General features: G+C 47.7%; 1 protein-coding gene across 1 annotated transcript; it reads left to right on the forward strand.

Moving 5' to 3' along the window:
* Nucleotides 1-1,648: 1,648 nt before the first annotated feature.
* Nucleotides 1,649-20,016, forward strand: DDX27 (DEAD-box helicase 27). Its single transcript, XM_081292244.1, has 21 exons — nt 1,649-1,787; nt 2,964-3,110; nt 3,713-3,772; nt 3,997-4,177; nt 4,661-4,704; nt 4,794-4,880; nt 5,717-5,822; nt 9,899-10,072; nt 11,091-11,241; nt 12,573-12,672; nt 12,821-12,962; nt 14,034-14,187; nt 14,910-14,991; nt 15,093-15,270; nt 16,453-16,559; nt 16,681-16,783; nt 18,208-18,302; nt 18,394-18,517; nt 18,890-18,977; nt 19,617-19,691; nt 19,828-20,016. Exons 1-21 carry the CDS (start codon nt 1,695-1,697, stop codon nt 19,844-19,846), a joined length of 2,310 nt encoding a protein of 769 aa, XP_081148370.1. The 5' UTR covers nt 1,649-1,694; the 3' UTR covers nt 19,847-20,016.
* Nucleotides 20,017-20,481: the final 465 nt, after the last annotated feature.

Genomic DNA, 20,481 nt, shown 5'->3' on the forward strand with positions numbered 1-20,481 from the left:
GCATTATACACAGTAGCCAAAGGGTGGAAACAACCCAAGTGCCCATTAACAGATGAGTGAATAAGCAAAATGTGGTCTTTACATACAGTGCAGCACCATTCAGCCACAATGAAGTTCTGGTACATGCTAGCACACGGATGAACTTGAAAATATCATGCTTTTGAAGCAAGCCAGACACAAAAGCACAGATACTGTATAATCCTACTTATATGAAATCTAGGATAGGTCAATTCATGGCATGGAAAGTAGATTGGAGTTTAGCCTGGTCTGCAGGAGAGTGGAGTGAGAGAGCTATTGCTTAATGGTTACAGAATTTCTGTTTGGGGTGATGAAACAGCTTTGGAAAGTGATTGCACAATATTGTGAGTGTAACTAATGACATCAAATTGTACACTTAAAAATGGGCAAAACTGGGCTGGGGATGTGGCTCAAGCGGTAGCGCGCTCGCCTGGCATGCGTGCGCCCCGGGTTCGATCCTCAGCACCACATACCAACAAAAGATGTTGTGTCCGCCGAGAACTAAAAAATAAATATTAAAAATTCTCTCTCTCTCCTCTCTCACTCTCTCTAAAAAAAAAATGGGCAAAACTGCAACAAAGAAAAAAACAATGGATCCAACTTTTGTGGTCTGTTTCAAGAAGAAAATATTGATTTGGAAAGGAGGCTAGGTAGTACCAGTGATTTCATCTAGGAGGTGGTGCTCAGGGGGAATTGCCTGGATCAGGTATTCTTAGCTGACTTAACAAGTAAGATCTTCATAAGCAGATGAAGGGAAAATTTCTGCTATGCTTTGAGTCCTTCTTTCCTAAGAACTGAAGCTATTGCCTGGATTATACTCTTGGCTTTGTTATTAACTGTCTCTGTGACTCTGGGACCTTTCTGAACCTCAGTCTCTTCATCTGTAAAATGCCAACAGGAATGGTTCCTCCAGACTGGGGTTGTAAGGATTAAGTTAGTGAATATGTGCAAAAGTACTAAGATCAGTACTAGTATATAATAAATGCTATGTAAGCGTTAGCTATTCTTTTTTTAAAAATTTTTAAATTTGTTTTAATTGGTTATACATGACAGTAGAATGCATCTATGTACTTTGATATATCATATGTAGGTGGGATATATTGTCTCATTTTTCTGAGTGTACATGTGCAGAATCATATTGGTCATGTAGTCACATGTATACATACAGTAATGGTGTCTGTTCATGCCACTATCTTTCCTATCCCCGCATTAGCTATTCTTATGTTTACTTTTTTTTTTTAATGAAAGTAAATGTTTACTGTGGGTGAAAAATCTAAGGAAAAAAAATCACTTAGAATTCTATTACCCAGGGATAATAACGGCTAATCGTTTGTTGTACTTTCTGCCACAATTTTTTGTCCAAAAATACAGTCATATACAGCTTATCAAACACCTCTTTGGAAGTTTTCCTTCAAGTCTCGCACCCTCCTCAAAGAATCCCATATTTTCTGAGAACACAGACAATGGAATTTTATTTACACCCAGCCCCGCCCCTTGATTTCGTCATACAAGCCACGCCCCACAGCCGCGTGCGCGCTGAGCTCGGGAAATGAAGCCGCGTGGGCGGGCCTTCCCAGAACGGAAGTGACGTATAGAACATGCGCGGTGTCGATGAGAAGACTGCGGAAGAGTAAGGGCCTGCTCCGCACGTCACCGGAAGTGGCTGCTGCTTCAGCATGCTGGCGGAGCTCGGTTTGATCGGGACCATAGGCGAAGATGACGAGGTGCCGGTGGAGCCCGAGTCTGACTCCGGGGACGAGGAGGAGGAGGTAAGAGCCGGCGGGGGTGGGGGCGCGGCTGGGTCAGGGTGCAGACCCTCGGGAGTCCTTGATATCTTCCCTTCCCGGTGATTCCTAGGTCGCTGTCCCTGAATCCTCAGCATCCCCTGGGGAGGGTCTCACTCGGACCCCGGGATCTTCCTCAGTTTGCCCGCTATTAGCTTTTCCCCACCTTTGCTGTTGGCCGTACCATTATGTGTCGCTTTGCTGAACTCAATATCCGTTCAATGACCTGCTATTTAATTCAGGTCCTGGGTAATAGAGATCCAGAGGTGAAATCAGTCTTGGTTCCTGCGCAGAGAGCAATGTTATCCATCCATTCACCTGTTCATCAAGCCACTAATTGACTACGTACATGTGCTAGATGTGGTGTTTAACTTTGGGGACCGCAGTGAACCGAGATGGGCGCTGACGCCTGCGTTGAGGTGGGATGATTTACAGACCGTGAGCACAAAGAAGGTGCTTACGGTTCAGAGACTCACCCAGGTGTTTCCCTCTGCAGAGACTCACCTGCCTACTTGACACGCCTTTTGTACGTCCCACGACTTTTACAGATTCTTCTCCTACAAGGCCCAGTTTCTGGTTTCCCTCAGCTTCCCATCCTGCCAGAAGGCTTGGAGTCATTCTTTTTTTTTTTTTTTTTTAATATTTATTTATTTATTTATTTTGGGTTTTGGCGGACACAACATCTTTGTTGGTATGTGGTGCTGAGGATCGAACTGGCCCCACGCATGCCAGGCGAGCGCACTACCGCTTGAGCCACATCCCCAGCCCTTGGAGTCATTCTTGACAGCTTCTTCCTTCTCTCCCCATTTCTCCCACACCCCAGCCCCTGGCATCCACCTTTCCATTCTCTGTTTCTGTGAGTTCGAGGTTTCTGGTTTCCATGTGCATTCTCATATGGTAGGTGTGGTGTTTTGCACAGGTACCTTGGGATGAAGCTTGTTAATTGTGTCGATCAGATTTTCTTCAAACCTACTCATTTTTTGGTCGTCTTGAGCTGTCAGTTGCTGTGAGAGGTGTCTTGAAAATTGTAGCTTGGTCGGTTTCTCACTCTATTTTAGCCTTGTATGTTTGTACTTTCTTATTGGACATCCTCCTTTCCTTCTGCCTTTCCTACTATTCTTTCATCTCACCTCACAATCACCCTGCCTGTCCTCTTCCCAGGGGCCCATTGTGCTGGGCCGAAAGCAGAAGGCCTTGCAGAAGAACCGCAGTGCCGATTTCAACCCTGAGTTCGTTTTCACTGAGAAGGAGGGGATGTATGATGGCAGCTGGGCCCTGGCTGATGTCATGAGCCAGCTCAAGAAGAAGGTGAGATGGACAGTCACAGGCAGCTCCAGACAGTGGGTCTTGGGACTAGCCCGACATCACAGCCTCTTGCCCTGTTGACATTCAGCAGGTACCAGAATCCTGTGAAATGTATGGGATGGGGAACGGAAATCACAGGGGACCTATAGTCTTGATTAATACTAAAGTATAAGATATTGCAAAATTGATTGATTGCAGGCTAGTTACAAACATTCATAAATCTATAGTTAACGTTTAGAAGTATCAAAAATATTTATTTTCTTATAAAATTTACATGACAGCTTTTTCTGGAATGGGGGGTAATGAACTCAGACGTATTAAGACATGCCCTCTTGATTTTATAGTGCTCATCTGTACTCCCATTTGCTCAGGAGGCTGAGGTGGGAGGATCCCTTGAGCCTCAGAGTTCAAAGCCAACCTGGGCAACATAGGTCCCATTTTTTACAGAAAATCTGGTAACAGCAGCCCAATGGTTTAGGCGCACCCAACATTACAAACCTTGTTTGACTTAAAAAATTACATGTTTAAGACCTGACCTTCAGAAACCTTGCTTGATATCTCTCCTACATGCATATTTCTTTTTTTCTCTTTATTTTTATCTGCAGAGGGCAGCCACTACCTTAGATGAGAAGATTGAGAAAGTGCGAAAGAAAAGGAAAACGGAGGTGAGACAGGAGCCACTTGTCACCTTTCCCCAGGCGTCGTCCTGTGAGCCTGGCTGTGCCTGTCTCTTTAAGCCTGGGTTGGGGTGCAGCGTGCAGGGCTTTTAGGGCTGTGCATGGAGGAGTCCCACAGTGTCTGCCCAGACTCCAGACTCAGTATTGCCCCTTTAGAGTGTGAATTTCCTGAAACTTGTAATCACTCTTGCTTTCTTCTCTTTATCCCCCAGGACAAAGAAGCCAAGGCCGGGAAATTGGAGGAGAAGGAAGCTAAGGTGGGCCCGGAGCCCGAGGAGCTGGGGGACCTGGAGCAGGGGGACCTGGCGGGGACAGAGGAGGAGGCAGGCTCGGCAGAGGAGGAGTCTGAGAGCGAGTACTCGGCAGCTGAGGAGGACATCCTCACCAAAGCAGGTGTGCGTGGTGGTGGGTTGGTCCCTGCACCCCGGGGCACTTCCTCCTTAGGTTTCAGGGTCTTTGGGATTTTGCTGCTGTTACATGGAATGGCGGCTTCCTCTTTCCCCATCTGCAGTCCCACACAGCTGCCAGCTGCCTCTGTGACTCAGACTTAATTTGAGGTGACCACGTCATGGGGTTCACCCAGGTAGCCCAGGAGGTATCTCGGGCAGAACTTTGTGCGGAGGTGTCACCATGTGTGGAGAGGACACGGTGTGGGCAGCCTGGGCCACACCTGCCAGGTTCCCTTCCTGCCTGACCTTAGCGAGTCACTTCATCACGCTGCCACCTGGGGTCCTCATGTTTGAAGTGGGGCTGGTGGCAGAAGCCCCGTGTGTCAGGTTGGGTGAGGCCGGTGCTGAGGACATGGCGGGCAGATGCAGGTGCTGGTTCCCCCCCCCCCCCCCCCCCCGCTGTGCTCAGCAGGTGTCCTCTCTGTAGATACACTCAAAGTGAAGGAGCGGAGGAAGAAGAAGAAGGGACAGGTGAGCGTGGGCTTGGGGCCCGGGCAGCCATGAGGTCGTTGGGTTTTCATGGGCCCCGTTTGCTGAACTGTCGTCGTCTTCCTGTGTAGGAAGCAGGCGGCTTCTTTGAGGATGCATCGCAGTATGATGAAAACCTCTCCTTCCAGGACATGAACCTGTCGAGGCCACTTCTGAAGGTAGTGGCTTCTTTGGGCAGCTGGGTGGATCCTTACAGCAGCCCAGGTGGGCTCCTTGCTGCCCCTCTCTGTCCCCCAGTGGCACCCACTTTAACTTGGGGAAAAAGCCAAATTCCTTATACTGTCTTGTAAGGCTCCACCCTCCCTGTCCCCTCTGTGGCGTCTCTTGGCACTCTTTCTCTGGCCTCACTGCCTCGTTCGGCCAGAGAGCCTCTTCCTCGGGGCCTTTGCACTTGCTGTTCCTCTCCCTGGAAGACTCTTCTTCCAGAGATCGGTTGCAGTTCTCCCTCACGCACTCAGTGTTGGCTGAGACCCCTGTGCACCCACCTCTCCGCCCACCTCCCCAGCCCCCTGCTGCTGTGATCTTGGTCTGTAGCACGTGCCTTCCGAGGACTGTGTTTGTCTTTTTGTCTGTTCCTTTTTCCCAGGTTGTGAGTTTCCTGAGGGACGGGTGGTTTTGTTTCATTTGTTTGGTTTGGTACCAGGGATTGAACTCAGGGCTGCTGTACCACTGAGTACATCCCAAGCCCTTTTTATTTGTTGTTTTGAGAGAGACTCTCTCAAAGTTCTTTCCAGTCTTGTTAAGTTGCGGAAGCTGGCCTCGAACTTATGTTCTCCCTGCTTCAGCCTCCTGAGTTGCACCTGGCTCCTGGGCCGGTTTTGTGTTTTCTATTGTTTATGGATGTGTCCTCCCTGGCTAGCGCAGCACCACCTGCAGGCCCTCAGTCTTGTCTGGAATGAGTGTCCTGGAGGGTCTTGTCTGCAGACCTGTTTGTTTCCTGCTGAGACTCCTCTTTGTTCCCCTGCCTGGTCTGACTCTGTCTCCTTCTCTTCAGGCCATTACAGCCATGGGCTTCAGGCAGCCCACCCCGATCCAGAAGGCGTGCATTCCTGTGGGTCTCTTGGGGAAGGACATCTGTGCCTGTGCAGCCACTGGGACAGGTGAAAGGATGGGGACTTGGGGTGGTGGAAGAGGATGTTACACCCAAATAGGGCTTTAGTTGACTTCACACGCTGGCTTGCTAAATGTGCTTGGATTTCTTAACTATATACAAAGTCTGCAGAAATTCATGTTCAGTGGGTGATGTTAATGGCTTTTGCAGGTGTGGAGGAATTTTGAGTTGATGAGTTTCCATTTTGTCTTCATAGCTGCATTTTATAGAATGTTGAGTTTGTTTCTGGCATCTCCCCCTCAAAAGGACAGTAGCTGGAGGGAACCTGAGGAAACCGGAAGGGTCCTCTATGGTGGGGTAAGACACAAGAGAGTGCCACACAGCCTGCACTGCCAGTCCCAGAGGCATGTGCATGTGGGAGACCAGGCATCTCTGCCTTGGACCTCCTAGAAGGTCACCTCTGTGCCCCAGCTCCCTACAGCCACAGCAAGGAGCAGAGGGAAAAGCAGGTTGAATAGTTCAGTCCTTAAGATGCTGTGAAGAGGACAAAATCAAAACTCCATCTACTACAAATCAGTAGTCTCAGGACTAGGACAGCCGGCAAGTCAGCCTGTTCCTGGGAGCCCGCCTTCCTCTGACCCCCAGGGGGTGGGCCAGAGAGCCTCAGTGCTCTCTTCAGGGCACAAGTGACATGACAGGGGGCAGAATATGCTCACCACCTTCCGGGGCACTCTTTGCAGTGTTTAGTCCCTTCTCTCAAACCACATAGCCAGCGATGGGGAACCAACAGTTGCCACGTCGCACTCTGAAGTTTTGTTAGACTTCTGCCTCTTTCTCATTTTTTTTTCTGTGACAAATTGAGAATTGTCATAGTTTATTCACATGCTCTTTTTGGAGGCAGATTGGCAATATATGGATTCACTCTTCAAAGTGTTAAAAGAGTTTTTTAGTTATCTATACTAATTTACACTAAAAAATAAAGATGTGTAAGCAGAGGTCGAGAAGACTGGCTCACTTCAGTATTTTGAACATGGGACAAAATCATGGTTTTAGGGATGATGGTTTGTAATAATTAGCTTCTTTAATTTCTACAACATTTCTCTTTTTGTAATGATTCAAATGCAAATATATTGGGAAGGGGGACAGTAAAAAGCTCCCCCATCTGCTCCATTTGCATCTCCCCCACTAATGTGTTTTGCCACCAGATACTCCAGAGTGTTTGCATTTTTCTTGGCAAATGCAGATGCAATTCAATACATTTAACTTAAGTGCAGTTCATAGAGCTGCACCAGCATGTGCCACGGCCCAAGGTAGCAGACTACATGTGGCTGCGTGTGGCCTTTCTCACTAAATGGGTAATCTTGGATGTTTTTCCTGCCAGTCCGTGTGCACCCACAGGATGTTCCTTTGATTGTGTCTTGTGGCAGCTTTTATGTTTGCTAATTTTCATTTACTGCTTTTTCAATTGAGTATAACTTATATATTGTAAAACTCACATATTGCATCCAAAGTATATAGCTTGATGATTTTTTTTTTTTTTTTTTTTTTGGCACCAGGGATTGAACCCAGAGCCACTTAACCACTGGGGACTACATTCATGGCCCTTTTTTGTATTTTTTTTAGAAACAGAGTCTTGCTGAATTGCCGAGAGCCTTACTAAGGGGCTGAGGCTGGTTTTGAACTTGCAATCCTCCTGCCTGAGTGCTGGGATTACAGGTGTGCACCACTGCACCTGGCAGCTTGGTGAATTTTTATATATGCCTATATATTGGTGATCTACTTGTATGTTTTATTTTATTTATTTATTTTTTTAGTTGTAGATGGACACAATATCTTTATTTTTTTATTTATTTTTAATTGGTGCTGAGAATCGAACCCAGTGCCTCATACATGCTAGGTAAGTGCTCTACCACTGAGCCCCAGCCCCAGCCCTATATTTTATTTTATTTTTAAATATTTATTTTTTAGGTGTAGATGGACACAATACAATGTCTTTATTTTTATGTGGTGCTGAGGATCGAACCCGGGTCCTACCTGTGCTAGGCGAGTGCTCTACTGCTGAGCGACAATCCCAGCCCCATATTTTTAAAAAATATTTTTTAGTTATAGGTGGATACAATATCTTTATTTTTATATGGTGCTAAGGATTGAACCCAGTGCCTCACGTATGCTAGGTGAGCGCTCTACCTCTGAGCTACAACCCCAGCCCTACTTGTATATTTTAAATGTTTACACGTAGCAAATCATCCTCATTATCATCATCATTTGTGGTACTAGAGTTGAACCCAGGGGTATGTAATCTCAAAGGGCCTTGTTGAGTTGCTGAGGCTGTCCTTGAACTTGCAATCCTTATGCCTCAGCCTCCTGAGTTGCTGGGATTACAGGAATGTGCCACCCCACCAAGCACAAATCAATTTTTTAAAAAATTATTTCTTTCATACACGACAAATTAATATTTTTAACTGATATTAAGAGATAACCAACACAATTCAGAGGGTAAAGAATTTAAAAAAAGGGGCTGGGGTTGTGGCTCAGTGCTAGAGCGCTTGCCTAGCATGTGCAAGGCCCTGGGTTCGATCCTCAGCACCACATAAAAATAAATAAAGTAAAAGGTATTGTGTCCATCTACAGCTTAAAAAAAATAAATATTAAAAAAAAAAGAATTAAAAAAAATTTTTTTTGGTACTAAGTATTGAATTTGAGGTCTTGCATATGTTAAATACTTTATCTACCACTGAGTTAATATCTACAGCAGTGGATTAAAAAATTATAACTTTGTTACTTTAGGTCAATGGGAAGTAGCAAAAATAAAGAAGTGAGTCCGGGGGCTGGGGATGTGGCTTCAAGTGGTAGCGCGCTCGCCTGGTGTGCGTGCAGCCCGGGTTCGTTCCTCAGCACCACATACAAACAAAGATGTTGTGTCAGCTGAAAACTAAAAAATAAATATTAAAAATTCTCTCTGTCTCTCTCTCACCTCTCTCTTTTAAAAAAAAAAAAAAAAGAAGAAGTGAGTCCCTTGAATCCTTCACTCAGTGGTAACATTCTAAGTTATTGTAGGTCAATATCATAACCAGGAAATCGGTGTTGATACAGTTGTGTTAGGTAGAGCTTGTTTAGATTGTCTGAGGCAGTAGAGGAGGTCTAGGCTAGTTCTAGGTCACAGGTGTCAAGGGGTCAGGTGGAGGTTGTCTTTCTTTAATCCTACCTAGTACCTCTTGGCCCTGCCCTGATAAGCCCTTCATGGGAGCAGAGAATTTATATAAAAGGAATGTTCATCACTGCATTGTATATTAGTGAAAAGCAACCAAAACATCCAACTATAAGGATCAGTTAATTTATAGTAGAGATACTCATATGCTAGAATGCTATGCAACCATTTAAAAAAAATATATTTTTTAAAAGGGAGGGTTGGGGATGTGGCTCAGGGATAGAACGCTTGCCTAGAATGTATGAGGCCCCAATACACAAAAAACCAAAAACAACTCAAGAAAATAGTTTACCTGGGGCTGTGGCTCAGGTGGTAGCCTGCTCGCCTAGCATGTGTGAGGCACTGGGTTCGATTCTTTTTTTTTTTTTTTTTTTTAAAGAAAGAGTGAGAGGAGAGAGAGAGAGAGAGAGAGAGAGAGAGAGAGAGAGAGAGAGAGAGAATTTTTTAATATTTATTTTTTTAGTTCTCGGCAGACACAACATCTTTGTTGGTATGTGGTGCTGAGGATCGAACCCGGGCCGCACGCATCCCAGGCGAGCGAGCTACCGCTTGAGCCACATCCCCAGCCCCCTGGGTTCGATTCTTAGCACCACATAAAAATAAAATAAAGATATTGTGTCCACCTGAAACTAAAAAAAAATATATATATATATATATTAAAAAAAAAAAAGAAAATAGTTTACCTGAATTCTGAGTAATTTTCAATTTTATTTATTTTATTCTTTATTTTCATGCTTTTTTGACATTTCCTATGCAGTTTTTTAAGACCATATAGTTTGAAAGCCAAAAAAAAAAAAAATCTTTTTTAAGGTATTTTATGTTCCCCTGCCCGGACTTACAGATTTTCTGTACTCGGGCAAAAAACCTGAACATGGAGGGAACCAAACCTGTTCTTGTTTCCCTGCTGTCTCCTCTAGGTAAAACAGCAGCTTTTGCTCTGCCTGTCTTGGAGCGTCTGATCTACAAGCCCCGCCAGGGCCCTGTGACCCGGGTATTGGTGCTGGTTCCCACCCGGGAGCTGGGCATCCAGGTGCACTCCGTCACCAAGCAGCTGGCCCAGTTCTGTAACATCACCACCTGTCTGGCTGTGGGTGAGTCGGGGTGGGTGCCAGTTCCTGGGACCCGTGATGTGGTGGAAGGTGGATGTGGCTCACTCTGTGGGAGCAGGGGCTAGGAAAGGCCTGTATGTTCTCTTGAGTCCACTTAAAAATTGGCTGATGTGGGGCTGGGCATGTGGCTCAAGCGGTAGCACACTCTCCTGGCATGCGTGTGGCCTGGGTTCAATTCTCAGCACCACATACAAACAAAGATGTTGTGTCCGCCGAAAACTAAAAGAAAAAATGAATATTAAAAATAATTCTCTCTCTCTCTCTCTTTCTCTCTCTCTCTCTCTCTGTCTCTTAAAAAAAAATTGGCTGATGTGTTTTCATAGTACTGGTACTGGGGAGGGGAGAGAGTTCATTGAGACTTAACTATTCTTGAAGAATGAAACTTCAAAATTATGAAAAAAAAATTTTGCGGGGTATTAAACAACTTTAGGAAATAATTTCTGCTTAGCATGAATGTTGAGTCAAATGTTATTTGGGGCAGGATTTCCCTGATAAAGTTACTTGAGAGCTGGGGGTGCAGCTCAGGGACAGAGTGCTTGCCTAGCACATCTGAGCACTGGGTTCCATCTTTAGCTTTGCATAAAAATAAACAAAGGCATGCTGTCCATCTACAGCCACACACAAAAGTTACATGAGAGTGTCATGCAGCCTGCAGTGTACTCTCCTTATGCAATTGGAAGTCAAAGGTGATCTCTGTCCTCACATGTGAAGACGTCATCGGTTTTTACCAGGCCTCTTTCAGTCCTGGGATGTTCCAGTCATTCTATCTGGAAATGCTGTTGGTTGTCACCTGTTTGGATTTTTCACTCCGTCTAATGTGATTAAATAATATGTCTCTCCCTGTGTGTTGCATCCATGTGGGCAAGGCCCCCGTTAGTCTTGCTGGTAGCTGTTTCCTGTTCATCTGACAGGAGACAAAGGCAGGTGGCTGGTGTTCTTAGTAAGAACACAGGTGACTGACTGGCTGACCTGGCCATCTGGTGTGTCTCTCTCCTTGCAGGTGGCTTGGATGTAAAGTCTCAGGAAGCAGCTCTTCGGGCGGCACCTGACATCCTCATTGCCACCCCGGGTCGGCTGATTGATCACCTCCACAACTGCCCTTCCTTCCACCTGAGCAGCATTGAGGTGCTCATCCTGGATGAGGCTGACAGGTGAGCCCTGAGGGTGCCGCCCGGGTACTCTGAGGTCCCTCTGAGCTGCCACCCTGCATTATTCTACAGGACCTTCAGCTAAGTGGAGACACCCCTCCACCCACCCACATGGGCCTCTGTTGGTGCGTGGTCCAGATTTTTCTGCTTCTCCTTTTTTTCTGTAATAGTAATGGTTAGGAGGTGACGTCAGTCACATGTGGGCTCTGCTGCTCCTAACTGAGATCCGGGGATGTTGCATTCGGGTTCAGGAGTAGTGTCCCCGTCGTGGTGAGTGGTGCAGGGTAATGCAGGGATGGGCTGTGCGTGGTGGCTTCAGTAGGCATCTCCCTGGCTGTGGTGGGACCCCTTCTTGTCCCTCCGTCCCTCCTCTTTCTCTCACAAGTGTCCCATCTGCTCACCTCTCTCCTTCATGCCTGAGCCAGGTGAGCTGGGCTGATGGCACAGCGGGCAAGGGGCATGCTGAGGAGTCCTCTCACGTTGAAGCGTCTCAGAACTAGCAGGCCTGGGAGCATCTGACCCTGCATGTGCTTGCTTGGTCCTTGGCTCCTCTCATTTTCACACCAGCGACACCACAGTCAACTCATCAGCTCCCCGCTGTGGGGCTCGCAGTGCTGTCCCTCAGGGTGGAACCGTCTCCTCCGCCTCCTTCAGGTTTCTGGTTCTGTGAGAGAGAAGGGCATGACCTCACCTAGCCCCCAAACCAGTGGGGGTTTCTCTGAATCCAGTCAGTCACCTGGAGATAGCTAGAGGGTGAACAAGGCTGAGGGGACGTCCTGGGTGAAGGAAGCCTCAAAAGACATGACAGCAGCTGCAACCCGGGAACTCTGGCTCTCGGACTCAAATACAGGCGGCTGTAAACTCACAGAGGGCAAGAGCAGGCGGGATGGAGGGAGGGGAGAGGGTCAGGTGTCCCCAGCACAGTGGAGGGATGGCCTCTCGAAGCCTCCTGATGCACAGCCCGTCTCTGCATTTCAGTTGAGGACATCTGAAAGTGGCCTGTACTTCAGATGTCACTCAAACACTGCCATGTCTTGATTGTGACAGGTTATGTGGGACAAGGTCATTGTCCTTACTGTGTGTTGGAATGTTTGGGGTCATGATATCTGTGACTTACGGGTATATAGTTTAGTAACAAAAAAAGAGTCATGAGGCAGGTGTTGCATGATGATAATTCTTGGTGAATCTTGGTTAAAGGGTAAAATAACAATAAATTAATTCTAAACACAACCAGGGGCAGCCAAACCTCAGCCTGCGTGGTAGTCTGTGACTCTCGCTGTGACAGAAGCGTGTTCCCCAGTGTCATGTCATGTCCTTTCTCTCTCTGCCCCAAGGATGCTGGATGAATACTTTGAGGAGCAGATGAAGGAGATCATCCGAATGTGCTCCCACCACCGCCAGACCATGCTCTTCTCAGCCACTATGACAGATGAGGTGGGCCAAGGGGCTTCTCCGTGGCAGGTCTGCACAGGGGGCCATGCAGAGGGCCCTGCTGGGCTTGAGGAGCTGCGTGGGTGTGCGTTGTTGCTGCCTTCCCACCTCCTCGCTGGAAGCTGAGTGCCCTTGGCTCTGTGCTCGGCAGGTGAAGGATCTGGCTTCTGTCTCCTTGAAGAACCCTGTCCGGGTGTTTGTGAACAGCAACACGGATGTGGCTCCCTTCTTACGGCAGGAGTTTATTCGCATCCGGCCTAATCGGGAAGGGGACCGGGAAGCCATTGTGGCAGGTGAAGGCCCAGGGCTGGGCAGGCTGGGCCTCCTGGGCGTCCACCTGAAGCATTAGGGTTTTGCCTTCTTGCTCCTCCGTCTGTTTTCCCCTCAATCAGAGCCACTCTGCTGTCCATCCATCTTTATCACCATGCTGGCCTCACCCAGCTCCTCCCTCCGTCCATCTGTGTGTCCTCCTGAGTTCCTGACCACTTGCCACCAGTTGCTGCTCTGTTTTTGTGTGTGTGTGGTGCTGGGGATTGAACCTTGTCATGCGAGGCAAGCACTTTACCAGCCGAGTTGTGTCCCCAGCCCCAGTTGCCACTCTGGCTTCTTAATGCAGACACCACTGTCACTGTATGTTACCTGGATTGTTGCTGCAGCCTCTTAATTTCCTCTTCCTGCTTCCTCTTGGCTCTTCGTAATTCATTTTTCCCTCTGCAGAACAGTTTGTTTTTTAAATTATTAATTTTTTTAAAAAAATTATACATGGACACAATATCTTTATTTGTTTATTTATTTTCATGTGGTTCTGAGGCTCAAACCCAGTGCCTCACATGTGTGAGGCAAGCGCTCTGCCACTGAGCCCCAGCCCAGCCCCTGCTGAACAGTTCTTTACAAAAGAATACCTGCTCCCGTTACCTCCTTACTGAACAAACACCCTGGGTGTGGCAGCTCCCGTTGCTCTTATGGAAATCCAGACTCCTTAGTGAACCCCTCCGGACCCTCGAGGGCCACATCTGCCGGCTTGGGCCCTCTCATCCCCCATGCTCGTTCTGACCTCCAGGACGTGACATTGCTCTTTCTTCAGCCTGGCATCCCTGTCCTCATGGGATAGTCTGCCTTGTCATTCAGCCTCAGTCACCCCTCCAGGAGGTCAACTCTAATGCTGCTCTGCCACCCTCCCTTTACTCTTTCTCTTGTGACATTTATCACCCTGGGGAATTAGTTCCTGTCTGCCTTGGCCTGTGAGTTCACCCGGCAGGGACCGTGCCTGTGCCCCTGTGCCACTCAGCAGGCTCGCTCTCAGGTGAGGGAGGCGCGTTGTGCAGCAGCCCACCCACGGTGATGGCTCACTCTTCTCCCTCCAGCTCTGTTGACGAGAACCTTCACCGACCACGTGATGCTCTTCACCCAGACCAAGAAGCAAGCCCACCGCATGCACATCCTCCTGGGGCTTCTGGGGCTGCAGGTGGGCGAACTCCACGGCAACCTGTCCCAGACCCAGCGGCTGGAGGCCCTCCGGTATGTTCCCATGTCAGCTCCCTTTCCTCCTTGGGCTGATCAGAGAGGGTTCTCTGCATCTGACAGAGAACCTGGAAACAGGATCCAGAAGGTTATGTTAGAGCAGCAGCAGGGATACAGATGGCACAATGCCCTGCTTAAAAATTTTTAATCTAAACTGAGCTTGCTGGTGCTACCTGTCGTCCCAGCTACTCAGGAGCTGAGGCAGGAGCATCACCCGAGCCCAGGAAGTTTGAGAGCAGCCTGGGCCACGTAGCCTTAAAAAAGCAAAGTAAAGCAAAGACTTGGAGCACTGTCAGGTCATGTGTTCGCTGCACTGATTCTCACAGAACAGAGTCGACCTCTAGGTGGGGAGCCCTGGAGAGCTCCCCACCCGCCACTGTTCCTCACAGGGTGCTGGGAGGGGTTGTTACAGCAAATATGATCTGAACAGAGACGTCTGCCTCACGGTTTCCTGTAGTCTAGCTTGTTGGTTCTCACACTTGAAACTGGATAGGAATTAGTGCTTGAGATAGAACACAAACCTGCATGTCCCCATGTAGGCAGCTGTTAAAGGTGAGTGTAAGTGTCCACCGGCTGACCTTTAGAATGTATCCCCTGCTGCTTGACTCCAGGAGGCTTTGTGGTGACTTTCCCGTCCCTCTATTCTCTCTGCTTCTCAGGCTCCTGGGGAGCATTACTGGGATAGGTATCTGAATAAGCATCTCTGTGGCTATTTCTAGGCGCTTTAAGGATGAACAGATTGATATCCTTGTGGCCACAGATGTGGCAGCCCGTGGACTTGACATTGAGGGAGTCAAAACGGTGAGAAGGTCCTATCGTTTTTTGAGTTTTTCTTCTTGCCCCAGGGCAGCCCCACCCCCACTCGCATGCTGCAGGTCTGACTGCCGATTCTGACCCTGCAGGTGATCAACTTCACGATGCCCAACACTATCAAGCACTACGTACACCGGGTGGGGCGGACTGCACGAGCTGGCAGGGCTGGGCGCTCGGTCTCTCTGGTGGGAGAGGAGGAGCGGAAGATGCTGAAGGAGATTGTGAAGGCCGCCAAGGCCCCTGTGAAGGCCCGTATTCTTCCCCAGGGTGAGGAGGCACAGCTGGAGCAGGGCGGGCAGAGAGTGGCTTCAGAGAGTGGTGCTCTGCAGTCAGGCCAGCTTGAGTCCCCGCTCTGCCACCTCCTTGTTGAGCTCCTGGGCAGGTCTACCTCACTTCCCTGGGCTGTAGGCTTCTGTGTATAACAGGACATGATAATAGGAATGAAAACACAGAGCCCGTCATAGGGGTTTTCCTGATCTGTGGGGTCCTGTAAAGCCCACCCATCTTCTTCAAAAGTTACTTTTATTAATGTCACAGAAGTAGTTATGTATTCATCATCTGGAATGAGTAAATAAATACAAATGTGTATGTCAAAGAGCTAGCTGGGGGGCTGGGGATGTGGCTCAAGCTGCGAGTGGCCCGGGTTCGATCCTCAGCACCACATACCAACAAAGATGTTGTGTCCGCCGAGAACTAAAAAATAAATATTAAAATTAAAAAAAAAAAAGAGCTAGCTGGGCACATGGGCGCATGCCTATAAATGCCAGCAACTCTAGAGGCTGAGGCAGGAGGATTGCAAGTTTGAGACCCTGTCTCAAAGTAAAAAAAAGGGGCTGGGGATGTAGCTTAGTAGCAGCAGCTTCTCTGGGATCAGTGTCTGGTCCCACCTGGTGTGCCAGTGCCCGCCCCTCCACACTCCGGGTCACGGTGTCCTCTTGCTCATTTTCCTTTGGTGCGGTCAGCCTGGATCGCTGTTGAGTGGTGCTGTGTGCCCTGCTCCACTTCTGTTCCAGGCGCTGGGGACAGAGCAGGGGACCAAACAGCTGATGTTCTGGTGGAGAAGTCAAAGATAAGTCAGTGGTTGATGCTGTGGAGAGGCAGGAGCTGCCCCTGCTCTAGCAGGCTGCTCAGGAAAGGCTGGCCTTCTGCCGGGTCCTGGATAAGAATGGGGTCTTTTGTGTTTTCTTGCTATATTTCCCAGGCTGGCCCCAAACTCCTGAGCTCAAGCCATCCTCTCACCTCAGATCCCAAGTAGCTGGGACTTCCATACAGGTTTTGTGTCACAGCTCCCTGCTCTCAGTGGGGATGTTAAGTAGAGAAGTCACACATTAAAAAAAAATCACACTTTTCTGTCAGTAAATAGACCATCGGTTTTGTTTTCATTAGCTACATAGTATATTATTAGTATTCACCCATATTTTAATGTCTTTTCTGTTCTCTCCCCTGGAGATGTCATCCTCAAATTCCGGGACAAGATTGAGAAAATGGAGAAAGACGTGTATGCAGTGCTGCAGCTGGAGGCAGAGGAGAGAGAGATGCAGCAGTCGGAAGCCCAGGTGCCCGCATTCTCAGATGCTTGTCATCTGCCCCGGAGTCTGGGAGAGGCTGCCTGGAGCTGTCGTGCTGTGGATTCGCAGGCACAGCCCCACGGCAGCTGCTCCCTCACTGTCCCCACAGATAAACACAGCAAAGCGGCTCTTGGAAAAGGGGAAGGAGGCAGTGGACAAAGAGCCTGAGAGGAGCTGGTTCCAGACCAAAGAAGAGAGGAAGAAGGAGAAAAGTAAGTGAGGGAGGCCCCCGCAGCTCCACTCCGAGGGTGTAGCAAGAGGACCTGAAAACAGGGCTCCGGCAGACGCCTATGCCAGCATTTTTTGAAGTGATATTCTCAACAGCCAAAAGGTGGGAACGGAGGTATCCATCAAAGATGAATGGATGAACAAAGCGATGTGCACCTCACACTCACGCTGGAGGATCATTCAGCCATAGGATGCGTGAAAATGTGTCCCATCGATGAATCTTGCAAACATGCTGAGTGAAATAATCCAGACACGAAGGACAAATACATGATTCCACTTAAATGAGGCACCTAGATAGACAAACGTCAAAGACATAGAAGTTGCAGAGATCCTGGGGCCAGGAGGGTGGGAAGGGAGAGCTTACTGAGTGGCTTACAGCACTGCTGCTTGGCATCATGGTAGTGATCTGGAGTTTTGTGATTAGGTGGTTGTACAGCATTGTGATTGTAATTAATGCCACTAAGTTACATACTTCAGGATGGGTGAAGTGGCAAATTTTATGCGATACATATTTTACAAAAAAACAAACAAAATTTTTCCAAAAAAGTAGATACTTGGTGTATAATTTAAAAACCAACCAACCAACCAACCCTACTCTACATTCCTTGCTTCTTTCACATATTTCATAGCTTGGGGCTCTTCTCATGTAGGCATATGCATAGCTGCTTTGTTTTTTTCTCCTTAGTAGCTGTGTGGGCTTTTATCGTGAGTAGATCATAATATAGTTAAGTAGTTTCTTAAGGGAAGACATTGAGATTGTTTCCCACTTTCTGCCATTATGAACAAGTGATGTGAATAACCTCATATGTTAATTAAGCAAGTGCACTTGACTTGGAGAAATTTTTAAAGGTGGAATTATAGGTCAGAGTGTATGGTTATTTCTAATTCTGGTAGAGATTGTAAAATTATCCTTTGTTTCTCGTTGTACCAGCAATTTCAGAAATATTCCCTTTATTTGATGGGACCAAAAAAAAAAGGTGTATATACGTTAAATTTTCGTATTAAAGATAGAGTTATAACAGTGGGAAGATGTGGGTAGTTTATGGAACCAAACCTTCGTCTTTCCTAACAGGATGGTAGATAAGGAATGCCTTAAATGGATTAATAAAGAAATAATAAACAAGAATGTTTTTTAGTGAGGTGGAGGAAATCATCATGCATTTTTCCTTGTCATTTTTAAAATTGTCACATATTAATTTAAAATAGGTGTGCTGGGGCTGAGGTTTGGCTCAGTGGTAGAGCACTTGCCTGGTGTGTGTGAGGCATAGGGTCGATTCTCAGCACCGCATATAAATAAAAGTCCATCAACGACTAAAAAGTACTTTAAATAAATAAAATAGGTGTGTTCTGCTTGTAATTTTAAAAATACAAAATGTTCCCTGAAACCTCATGTCTCTTCCCATTTCAGTTGCCAAGGCTCTGCAGGAGTTTGACTTGGCCTTAAGGGGAAAAAAGAAGAGGAAGAAGTTTATGAAGGATGCCAAGAAAAAGGGGGAGATGACAGTGAGTGACCTCCCTGCAGAGTCTGGTCCCACCACCTCTGGGGCTCGGAGTGCCCTATCTGTTCTGCATTCACCCCTCCCTCTTCTCCCAGGCAGAAGAAAGGTCCCAGTTTGAAATCCTCAAGGCGCAGATGTTTGCTGAGCGACTGGCCAAGAGGAACCGCAGAGCCAAGCGGGCCAGGGCGATGCCTGAGGAAGAACTGGCGAGAGGCCCTGGTAGGTGGGGAGGATCCTTCCCTGACTGTCGCCTGTTCTCATGATGGTCAAGGAGAAAATTTGAGGGATGATAGTAGGCCACATTTTTTGAATAACTGGTATGTACCAGGATATATAACTTTCCTGTATTGGCTTCACAAGGTGGAGTGACCCTTGGTTGGTGGGGAGAGCTAGGATTTGGACTCTGGCCTTTCAGAGTCTTCCGAGTCTTCCCTGGATGCTACTTGGAGGAGTTGGTGAGGGTAGAAGGAAATGCACAGGGTCCTTAAACACAAGAGATCCACTGAACTTGAATTCATTACCCGGAGCTAAAGGGGGTTTAGGAGCTTGGCCCAAAGAGGACCATGTCTCATTCATTCTTTTGGCGCACAGCCAAGAAGCAAAAGCCAAAGAAGAAATCTGTATTTGATGAAGAACTCACCAACACCAGCAAGAAGGCCCTGAAGCAGTATCGAGCTGGGTAAGGTTGTAAGTTATCATGGAGTCCTTGGTATTTTAGGGAAACTATGAATCTTTTGATTCTTTCTTCATTCCCAATTCTCACATAACCATAGCATAATAATATATGAACTCAGAGATGCCTCTCTGTTCCCCACCCACCTAAAGCCCACCTGTTGATCTCAGGGTGAAAGCAGGAGCAGGGTTAAGGTACCACTGCTCCATAGTGCTGTGGCCCCCCTGCTTTGGAGGTGAGATGACTCGTTTTTGAGTTCAGAAAGAGTTATCTCAGGAGACTAACAAATCTTACCTTGTAGGGTCAGTCCTATTAGAACCCCCCCCAGAAAAGAGTCCATGGGTTTGCCCATGGGAATGGTTTGTCCTGCCACTCTTCTCTGGGCTGCAGGCAGCTGGACTGCTTCCCAGGGAGTCTTAGTAGTCTAGTCACAGGGGAAGAAGGGCCTCCGCCAAGCTGGTCTTAAAGCTGGGCCTGACTTCCGGAAACACATGTTGTCAGGTAGAAGGAGAAGGGCTTGGAACCCAGGCCCTGGAAACGTGATCCTGGCAGTGCTGCTCTTCCTGTGGCGGGGAGGGGTGGGCACGAGACATCACCCTTTGTCCGACAGCCTGCAGGTTCAGCTTTCCCTTCTCTCACTTGCAGCCCTTCCTTTGAAGAAAGGAAACAGTTGGGTTTGCCCCATCAGAGAAGAGGAGGAAACTTCAAATCCAAGTCCAGGTAAGCTGGGCATGGTGGCACATGGGTGTTGGAAGGCTGGAGACTGTGATTGTTTGGGGTTGAAAAACAAACCTTTTGTGGAAAACAAGCTGCTTCTTCCTTTTTCTGGTCTTAACCTGCTGATTTTCTTTAATAGATACAAGAGGAAGAAATAGCCATGGCAGCCTGACGAAGTTTGCAGGGCATCTTAATCTCTCCCTTCCCTGTGGGAAGTCATCCTGGTTTGCTGGTTTTATCTGTCTTTTCTCCATTTGTTTAAAAAAAAAAATTCTTAAAAAGCCTGTCATTTGTGTGTTTAAAAAAAAAAAAGTTGAACTGGGCACGTGGCTAGGTGGTAAAATGTTTGCCTAGGTTCAATCCCCAGCACCCCCTGCCCCCCCCCGCCAAAAAATAAAATAGTTCCGGTGGTAGAGTAGTACGCGTTCCCTAAGTACCCGCCCAGGCTCCCTTCTGAGTAGCTTTCATATAACAAGTACAACCAAACATTAGTCTGGTTTGGCAGAACTCCGGTATTTCACCTGTGTGGCTGGTCTGATAGCTGGGCAAGAGTATCTTTTTGCTCACAGGGGCTGGGTGTGGAGTGAGGAATTTGTTTATTCATTTGTTTGTTTGTGGTGCTTGAGACCAAACCCAGGGCCTTTTGTATGCAAGGCAAGCATTCTACCACTGAACCATGTCCCCAGCCAGGAAGTAACTGCTTGGAGAAATGTTCTTTTATTAATGCCCTAGAACTAAAAGGCTACCATTGGGCACTAACCGTGTGTCAGACACTTGGTGCGCTGAGTTGTGA

Source organism: Spermophilus citellus (genome assembly GCF_964194105.1).
Source record: "Spermophilus citellus genome assembly, chromosome: 4".
Taxonomy (NCBI): Eukaryota; Metazoa; Chordata; class Mammalia; order Rodentia; family Sciuridae; genus Spermophilus; species Spermophilus citellus.

Excerpts from the sequence above, each read along its gene's own strand:
- DDX27 (XM_081292244.1), top strand. The coding sequence starts at position 1,695 with ATGCTGGCGGAGCTCGGTTTGATCGGGACCATAGGCGAAGATGACGAG. Across the intron at positions 1,788-2,963 it reads CCGGGGACGAGGAGGAGGAG|GGGCCCATTGTGCTGGGCCG; the intron begins GTAAGAGCCGGC and ends TCCTCTTCCCAG. Across the intron at positions 10,073-11,090 it reads CACCACCTGTCTGGCTGTGG|GTGGCTTGGATGTAAAGTCT; the intron begins GTGAGTCGGGGT and ends CTCTCCTTGCAG.